Raw genomic sequence first — 9,337 nt, forward strand, 5'->3', positions numbered from 1 at the left:
TGTTCCAGCTTATCGTCTTTTAAATATTGCTCTAATTTGGCAGACAATTCAATTTCGTGCATATTGCAAATGAACGAAATGAAATTGTCATCGACGATCTTTTAATTCAGAGCAACATTATGTATTCATAATGTCATTATTAATGCAATGCTTTAATGTATTCGTCTACTTATCATTTATTGCTAAAATGTTATTTGTTCTTTCAAACCGACTGATCAACTGCATTAAACAAATAACGTCCGCGTGCCAATTTATGACCACGAAGCCGTTCAGAATCCGATGAAAAGCCGCGGATCGTATAATATTCGGAATATAGACCGAAACCCTTTCCATCCCTTTCGGCGCTATCGGGATTTTCCAACCAAATCCTCGCTCTGTCTTTACAGTGAAGCCATACTTCCTGGCCATGCCGTCGAACCAGACGATCCTCGCGGATCAGACGGCGGAGTTCGCCTGCAGGGTGGGCGGCGACCCGGAGCCGGAGATTCTGTGGCGTCGAAACGACGGCAAGATGCCGATAGGCCGGGCGCATATTCTCAATGACAAAAGTTTACACATCGAGCGGGTGAACCCTCAGGACCAGGGGACGTACATCTGCGACGCGGAGAACGGCGTCGGTGCGATATCAGCGAGCGCCACTCTTACCGTGCACTGTGAGTACTAATCCTCCCTCTGTCATCACTTGCCCCGTCCTCCCTGCACTCGAGGATCCGCTCGACCGTGAAATTAATTACGCGCCCGGTGTACGATTATCATGACGAGAGTGAAGGGGGTGCCAGAGAGGAGGGCAGACGCGTATTATCACCGCATATCAAGCCCCGCAATGTGCATCCTGTCGGATGTCGACTTTTGCGCCTGGCTTCGACGGTGAAATCGAATCTGCGGCTTGGAAAATTCGAACATGTTGTTGAGTAGTTCGGAGTGTGCGAGATAGGAGGGTACAATCATACGATGCGGACACGGTATTATAGCCGGACAGCCCAAACTTTACGCTCAAGCGAGCAGGATGCATTCTGAACAGACATATATAAACGGGAACGTAATAGCGTCGATCGCGAGTATATGTACAAATCTTCTCTTTTTCCAAAATTTATTCTGATTTTTTTAACAAAGTATCTTTTAAGATTATAATGTGAATACACGAAAAATAAGAAATAAAAGTGTTATACGGTCGAGTTACACTTTATTTAATGCTCAAATAATTCGATGTGAATTTATATGCTTCAATCTTGCAAATTCGACGAGCAGTTTGCAAGGAATTAAATATTCACCTCGAATTATTTGAACATTAAAGTAACTTGGCCATTTAGGGCCCCTTTACTTTCTATTCGTTTATTTCTTTTATTCAAGTGAAAAACTCAAAATCTAACTATCATAATATTTCTGACAAAACACACGAGAGATTTAAATTTAAAAAAAATTTTTTTTTTTTATAATTTAAATTTTTTTTAGGGTATTTGATATATTTCTATATCACTGAAGAGGCTATTTTTAAATCTTTCATCGAAGTTTTCAATTTAAAAAATTTAATTAAGAATATTTTATAACAATATGTAAAATTTTTATTTTATTCGCTTGAAGAAATATTAAGTTATAAAATCGGAACTATAATTGATAATTTATACGATGAGGAGACATGTTCAAGTCGAACTGTTTGTTACAGCGAGGCCGGTATTCACCAATTTTCCCAAAGACGAGACGGTAAATGCCGGCACCGACGTCACCTTCTCATGCGCTGCAAGGGGTGCTCCGAAGCCGTCGATATTTTGGACCCGGGAGGGTTCTCAGGAGCTAATGTTCCCCGGCCACACGTATCAAAGCCACTACACCGTCACGGAAGACGGAAGTCTGAGTATCAAGGGCGCCGTCAGGAAGGACGAGGGCCACTACGTGTGCAGCGCTATTAGTCAGGCCGGCGCCAGCACTGCCACCGTATTTCTTCAGGTACGTAAGCCTTGTAATCCACGTCTCAACGACGGTGTGATTCAACCCCATGCTTGACAGTCGCCTACGATCGCCTAAAAATCTTCTCCGTCACGAACGTCATGACTTTTCTTTTTTTTTTTTATTTCGTGCTATAATGGTTATACGAGTTAGTATAATAGTTGCAAACTGACAATAATCATGCGTAATGTGTATCCTCACGTATAGGACAACGAAAGTCGCGTGCTAAACGGACGCGCAACAGTTTGAAATATACGGGCAAGATAAATCTGTCTGGGTGAGAGAGAGAGAGAAAGAGAAGCGAGCGCGCACATTAAGTGGTTCATTTTCTCGATACATATTTATATCATCCCCTCCTCCTCCTCGTTCCCTTCCGGATGAGTGCAGAATTACCATTCCGGCTGGTGCACCGTGGTACCACGGTCCTAGCCTGAGGGGAGTTGCCCCACATTCTGGAATAAAATTCTTATCTACATGTAGGGAGCATTACGACGATCTACTTTGGCGAATGAAAACTCCATAACTTATTCGCTCGCAACGGGTCAAAGTTGAAAGGTGTAATATAGAAAGGAAACTTTTGAATTACATATTTTCAACGACGTGGATATTCGAACGAACTTGTTAGAAAAGGTATTCGTTCAATTCAGTAGCCAAGTATCACGAGTCGCCAGCACGTACTTTATATTCTAGACATTATAGTAAAAAAAGATGTGGATTCAGCAAAGTTCCGAGCTAAAATGTCAAGACTCCAATTGCGAATTATGGACATTTATGTAGTCATTTTTCTCGAAAAGATTGAAAAGATGTAAGATTTAAGCGTATCACTTATAGTGCCGATTCCTGATCACCTTTTATGCTTTCTTTTTTCAATTAGTGCCTACTTAAGGAATTGTTTTATCGTTTTTTTGTTTGAAGAGACATATTCCGAATAAAATTTGTCTTGATCGTTGCTCTCTAAATTCTTTAGAGTGAGATTTCACTCTAAAAGAGTGAAATTTATTTCAAAGAATTTAAAACTCTTCAATGTTATTTACGTATATTAAAGTATATTAAAGTAAGCCTCATGAACTCTCTCTCTCTCTCTCTCTCTCTCTGAATTCGTTCCATTTTGGTATCCTAGAATTAAAAAAAGACAGAACATGGCATTTAGCCAGCCAACTTTCTTCTCCACTGAATGAGATCCACAGGGGTTTCAAGTAGGTTTCAAGTAAAATCGTTATCGTTGAATAGGTAACGTCCGTCGAGGAGACTCCACCGCCCATCATCGAGCTGGGCCCGGCGAATCAGACCCTGCCGCTGAAGAGTGTCGCCTCGTTGCCGTGCCGTGCGGTCGGTACACCCACGCCGCGGGTTCACTGGCACAAGGAAGGCGTACTCGTGCGACCGGGCGGCCGCATCACGATGGCTATCAACGGCACGCTGTTTATCGACGACCTGCATGCCAATGATTCTGGCCTATACACCTGTATCGCCTCATCGGAGTCCGGCAACACCTCCTGGTCGGCGTACCTGACCATCAGCACCGGTGCTAGCTTTCATCGGACACCCGATATGTCGGCCTTGCCGCAGAATCCGAGTAAGCCGCGGATAGTAAACGCCACCAGCAATTCCGTCACTCTGACGTGGAGCCCAGGCCATGAAGGCCAAAGCAAGATCATTGGCTACAATATTGAGTATTACAGCAGCAACCTGAACACCGGCTGGGTGGTAGCGGCCACGGGTGTTCTCGACGACATCTACACGGTGAGCTTATCGAGAATCGACGATGACACTTGACCTCTTTTCCCCAGTGCTTATATCCCGCCTCGTGTTTCAACGATCTTCTCAAGTAGGCATTTTCAGTTTCCCTTCCTTTGTGCATTGTTTTTTGAAAATTTAGAACGCGTGCTGCTGCTGCTGCTGCTACGCTGGCGAGGACAGTTCGCGACATTACGGTGTCAGGTAACGGACCGATAAACCTAAGTCGTTTACTGTCGCGTTGAAAAATCCAATATCAAAGTTTCGTGTTGGAATTACGTTTTAATAAAGAGCTCGAGAAGCCTAATGCCACAAAGTAATGGTTGTCTACATAAGAGACTTTAATATCCTGTATCAAACAGACGCAATATACTTCAAATTTCGCTGCCGTGCAATATGAGGTTTTAACCAGCCCTTTTTTTTCAAGAATGTATCTCTCGAAAAGAACAAATATCGCAATATAAAAAAAAAGTAAACGTTTAATGGTTAACACTACAACCGCCGATGGTATCCTGCTATTATAGAATTACGGAAGATTTTGATAATGTTTTATTCTTGTTTTTGATTGGTAAAAAATTATTTGTACCATTAGAATTATTTTATGATATGCATAGGAATTTTCAATATTCTATACATCTAATATATATACAAAAAGAATTTAAGTGATTAGCGGAATTAAAATATCATTAACGGTCCTAGTGTTACTGAATAAGCAGAAAACAGTACTTGGATATACATATACCTATGTGTGTATACGTAGAATTGATTTATTTTTTATTTATTCGTTAAACTAACGAATCTGGTTTACTTATCTCATCAACAGGTGACAGATTTAAGGCCGGAGACCAATTACGTTTTCCTAGTACGAGCAGAAAACAGCCAGGGGCTCTCGCTGCCCGGACCACTGTCGGACGTCGTACAAACTACTAACGCAAATCAGCATACGGTACCGCAAGTGGAACTGACTCGCGCCAGGGATCGGTTGAATAGCGAGATTTTACATCTCAAAGAGGTGCAACCGTTGACCAGTACCAGCGTAAAGATCATGTGGGACGTAAGTATCGGGCAACATTATACGCGGCATTTTGCTGGTATCAATTTAGCATAACAACACGCGGAACTTGATGGCAGATGCTAACTTGAAAATTTCTAAAAATAAATCTTTTCGATAGTACAGAAATAACGTTTGTTTATTTTAAAAAGATACTTATTTATATCAAATGCATCCACTTTAGCAAGAATTTGTTTTATCCAGACTATATTTATATTAGAAATAAAAATAGAGATGAGAGCTATCAACTATCGTTGAATTTTTTTAACAAAAAAATTTTTCAGTAAATCTCTCTCGGTATTTGAGATATCCGGCAGTTGGATATTGGAATTGGAAAACATTAAAATAACAACAAAGGATTAGAATAACATACTAGAATTTGAATTTTAGATTCTGGGCGCGGCAGATTTAGTGGAGGGTCTTTATATACGATATCGCGAGGTTTCCGAGAAACCGGAATATCAGATGGTTACGGTGCTCAACGCTGGCGCTACCAGTTACGTGCTGACTAATCTGAAAAAGTATACGCGTTACGAATTCTTCCTGGTTCCCTTCTACAAGATAATCGAAGGTCGACCGAGCAACGTGAAGCTGGTCACTACATTGGAGGACATGCCCTCGGGCGCTCCCGAGAACGTTCACGTGGGGATGATAAATATGACCTCGGCGTTCGTTCGATGGTCACCGCCGCCGAAGAACACTCAGAACGGTCAATTGATTGGTTACAAGGTAAGGGTCGCCATTAGTTTTCCCTGATGGTATAAGAACGTATTTCTCTATATCTCACTATCGATTCGTATCCGCTCGATACAGATTCAGATCAAGAGCAACAGCAGCAACAAGATCCTGGGTCAAATGTCCCTGAACGCGTCCACCACGTCGGTGATCATCAACAGCCTGACCACTGGCGGTTTATATACGGCTCGCGTTGCTGGACAAACTCGGGTCGGACTGGGTCCTTTTTCTAGTCCGACTCTGTTGAACATGGATCCAGGACAACTGACGCAATTACCACCGCGTACCGATCCCAGCCACGGAGGTGCGTCCGTTGTCAGAGAAACGTGGTTCCTTGTGTTGATAATAACGATGATATTCACCGTTATCGCCGTGCTGCTCGCCGCCCTGTATGTGAGACGTAGGCAAGCGATGAGCAAACAACTGGGTCACTTGAATGTACCTGTGAGTACCGCAAACGATATCTGTCAATTGAATAAAGACACGCTTTGGCTGGAACGAGGTTGGCGGCCAACTAATACCCTCCAGGCCGCCAACGACAAGGATTGCGAGACCAAGTTACTCAATAATCAGCATATGCTGGCGGCCGGAATAATGGGCATGGCCGGCTCGGAATACGCCGAAGTAAATCTGACGACGTTCTACAACACACGCAAGCAAATGCAAGCGCCGCCGCCGGAACCGTACGCGACCACGACTCTGTGCGTGGGCAGTCGTAACTCAGACTCGATCGAGACCAGCTGTCAGAAGTCAAACTCCAGTGATTCGTGTCTGAAACCGGATTACTCAAGCCTGGACTCGAATCAGGAGCCCAACAAGTCTACGGTGTCGCCAAGCAGTGACAACATGAGCGGTGGCGACGCCGCCTACGCTGATGAGAATCTGGACATGCAAAGGAGACAGTACAGAATAACAGGCTCTGCAGGCGATGCGCCACAAACCGGTATGCCGATGCCCAATTGGTGTGACATGTTGCCGCCGCCACCTGAGCATCCACCCCCTCTCGGCACATCCATAACCACTGGTCGAATGCAGCAGCAGCAGCATCAGTTGCAACATCCGCACCAACAGCAACAAGTACCATTCAGTCCGCATCTCAGCAAGAGAAACGTTCAAAACGATCTAGATCACTGCGGTGGCTCAGGTGCCGGTTCGTGCAATCCGCAAAGTCCACCCACACCGCCTATCAGAGTGACCAATAGTTTTAGCCCGTCGCCGACACCCTGGAACGGCAGCGGACAGAATCAACACTCGGATACCGGCGCTCTTCAGGTGCCTGGTAATCTTCAAGTTCCGCAAGGCAGGTACACGACGCTGCCACCGCAAACTAATCCGCCACCATTACCCTCGTTTCCGCAGGGTTTCAATCACTATGATTACAAGAACCAGGAAAATGAATACGAGAGTGGCTCCGTGATTTATGGCCATCACCAGAACGGTCTGCCAGACGATTACGGCGCGCGCGCCGATCCCGCGTTTGCTCGTTCTAACAATCAGCAGTCACATCTGACGCCGTCCGCCATGAGCGAGGAGCTGTATCGACACAGAGACGAAATGTTCCACAACGACAATCTCTATCAGCCTGAGAATGATGAGTGGGACAGGAAGTCATGCGACTCCAACACACACTCGGACGCATGTTGCTCGTGTTCGGAATCGAGCTGCCTCTACGCCGACACAGTGCAATACAACACGCAGCAGTACAGTACGGCATGCGGTCACAGTAGTAGCAGGACGGGTTCCCGAAGCAGAAGTAACAGAAGTCCGCGAAGAAGAAACAGGACGTCCTCGCCCACGTACAGTAGCGACAGCAATTACTCCTGCATCCCCCAGAGACAATGCGGAAGTACGAATTCACAGGAGAGACTGAGGCATAATCGTAGTAAAGGTAATCTATTTGAAAGAGAAAACTTGACTGTACTAAAAGTACCGAATAGTTAATATATTATACTAATCGTTTCTATTTTTTAGATTAATATTATATTTCTTGTGTAAAAAGTATAATTAAAAAAATTTTTTACTTTTAATAATTCTGTTCTTTATACTGATGAAATATTTGGTTTTTTATTTCTTTATTTTTATAATAATTTATTCGCTTAGTTCCCTCCTTTTTTAATGAATATAAAAACGTCTAGTGTTAATTTATCGTTTTACCTTTAATTAAACTTACTCAAGTCTGTTTGAATGATCAAACATGATATATTTCTAACATATTTCTGTCGTTACTTCTTGCAGACAAGCTGCCTAGTTTTTCAAGGACAGGCAATTATAGCCAACACAATTCTTCGGCCTCTAATACAATGAGTAGTACGGGCAGTCAACGATACAATAAGCTAAATAGCATCTTTGCAAGCGGCAATAACGCTCCGACGGAGTCTAGTCGACTAGGTGATCACCGTGAAAGCTAAATACTGCCTGGACGTAGTGAATACAGGACGTGCCTGAACAAACGGCCTTCGATCACAACGAACGATCGTACTCTCGACTACGGGAGGCCGTTTCGCAATCAGCTGTCGCTAACGCTCGTCGAATACGGTTCGATTGAGCGCGTCGTATATATAATAAAAGATACATTGTAGAGCGTCTCGCAGGTCGCTATATTTCTATATACTTGGCGCGAAACGCTGCCACGTTTTTTTCAACGGCCCACAACAGCAAATCAAATCGATGTAGTTTCTGAAAAGCTACATCGATTTAATTTGTTGATTAATTTTATATACAAGCTTGATGACAATTAAGTAGAGTGAATCTTGTACTTTTTGTGCTATATACAATATCAAAAAGATTTATAACAAGTTTGACGATATATTAAGTATTCCATGGCAACGTTTACGTTTAACTGATGGCAGTAGCTGTAGAGTGATCTTGTGTTTGTACTAAGCGCAATAACAGTTCCTGGTAGGAACATTATTTCAACACTCTCAAGACTTGGAAGATTGAATCGCTTCGTAACTAATGCTCGCGGCATTTGAATACTATGCCGATAGACCTCATTATGTACACGCAATATAGTCAGTTGTTTTGTATTCGGATAAGGTCTTTCAAAAAAGATAACATTACAAAAGGAATGGAGACAACGCGTAGTATTATCTTTCTTTAAACACTCTAGCAAGTAGACTAATTAACGTATCATCGAACCTTGCTTATATTTTCTTTATTCTTCACTTTGTATCACACTGTGAGATAGAAGTGATCCCAATTTTTGAAAAATATTAAGAAAATAAAAGAAGAGGAAAGACGACATTCTTCTCTCTTATATATTACTATTTGCTGTTGCGCGACATGTTCCTCGAGTAATAAACATTTAACGCCTGAGCGGTCACGCCAGGCTAATATTCCAATCTTGAACTTCGCTGCACTTTCGACTGCCATGTATACTGCCATTCCCGTTGACGTACTGTTAGTTCGATTAAGTTTTATCTTAAATAGCTGTAAAAGTCACATTTTAGCTTGCGAATGTTAGCGAGCTACAAAAGTTTCCGCGTGATCGCTCCGGGAGGAATGTCCACGCGTGTAAATTTTTCGTTTGTTACATGTTTTTTTGACCGGATAGTAGAAACAGAGAGAAGAATATACGATATAACCGATTGATCCGCTTAAGCGCGAACTAAGATTTGGGTAAACCGCGTACGAATTAAGCAAGCGCAGTCAACTATTTATTTATTAATTGACAAATTTTGTCTATAAGAAAATTTGATAACTCGGAGACAAAGTATTTCACTTTATCTCCATAAGCAATAATTGAACTCTTTGCTGTTGTACAAAGTAAGTTCTTATTTTAAAAACAATATTTCTATTTTTTACGACGAACAGCTAAGCATTTAGTTAAAGTTGAAATTATTAAAACGATTTATGCTCTAAGAGAGATAA

At 42.6% G+C, this 9,337-nt stretch overlaps 1 protein-coding gene across 1 annotated transcript in view; it reads left to right on the forward strand.

Annotated features, from left to right (window-relative positions):
• The window catches only part of LOC108773568 (roundabout homolog 2), a 110,899-nt gene extending 103,024 nt beyond the window's left edge, over positions 1-7,875 (forward strand). The window contains exons 5-11 of the mRNA XM_018539415.1: positions 387-653; positions 1,664-1,944; positions 3,175-3,687; positions 4,505-4,735; positions 5,123-5,461; positions 5,546-7,355; positions 7,703-7,875. Of these exons, the coding sequence (XP_018394917.1) occupies positions 387-653; positions 1,664-1,944; positions 3,175-3,687; positions 4,505-4,735; positions 5,123-5,461; positions 5,546-7,355; positions 7,703-7,875 (3,614 nt within the window). The remainder of the gene's footprint in view (positions 1-386; positions 654-1,663; positions 1,945-3,174; positions 3,688-4,504; positions 4,736-5,122; positions 5,462-5,545; positions 7,356-7,702) is intronic.
• The last annotated feature ends 1,462 nt before the right edge of the window (positions 7,876-9,337 follow it).

This window comes from Cyphomyrmex costatus, unplaced genomic scaffold (assembly GCF_001594065.2).
Source record: "Cyphomyrmex costatus isolate MS0001 unplaced genomic scaffold, Ccosl1.0 scaffold214, whole genome shotgun sequence".
NCBI classification, from domain to species: Eukaryota; Metazoa; Arthropoda; class Insecta; order Hymenoptera; family Formicidae; genus Cyphomyrmex; species Cyphomyrmex costatus.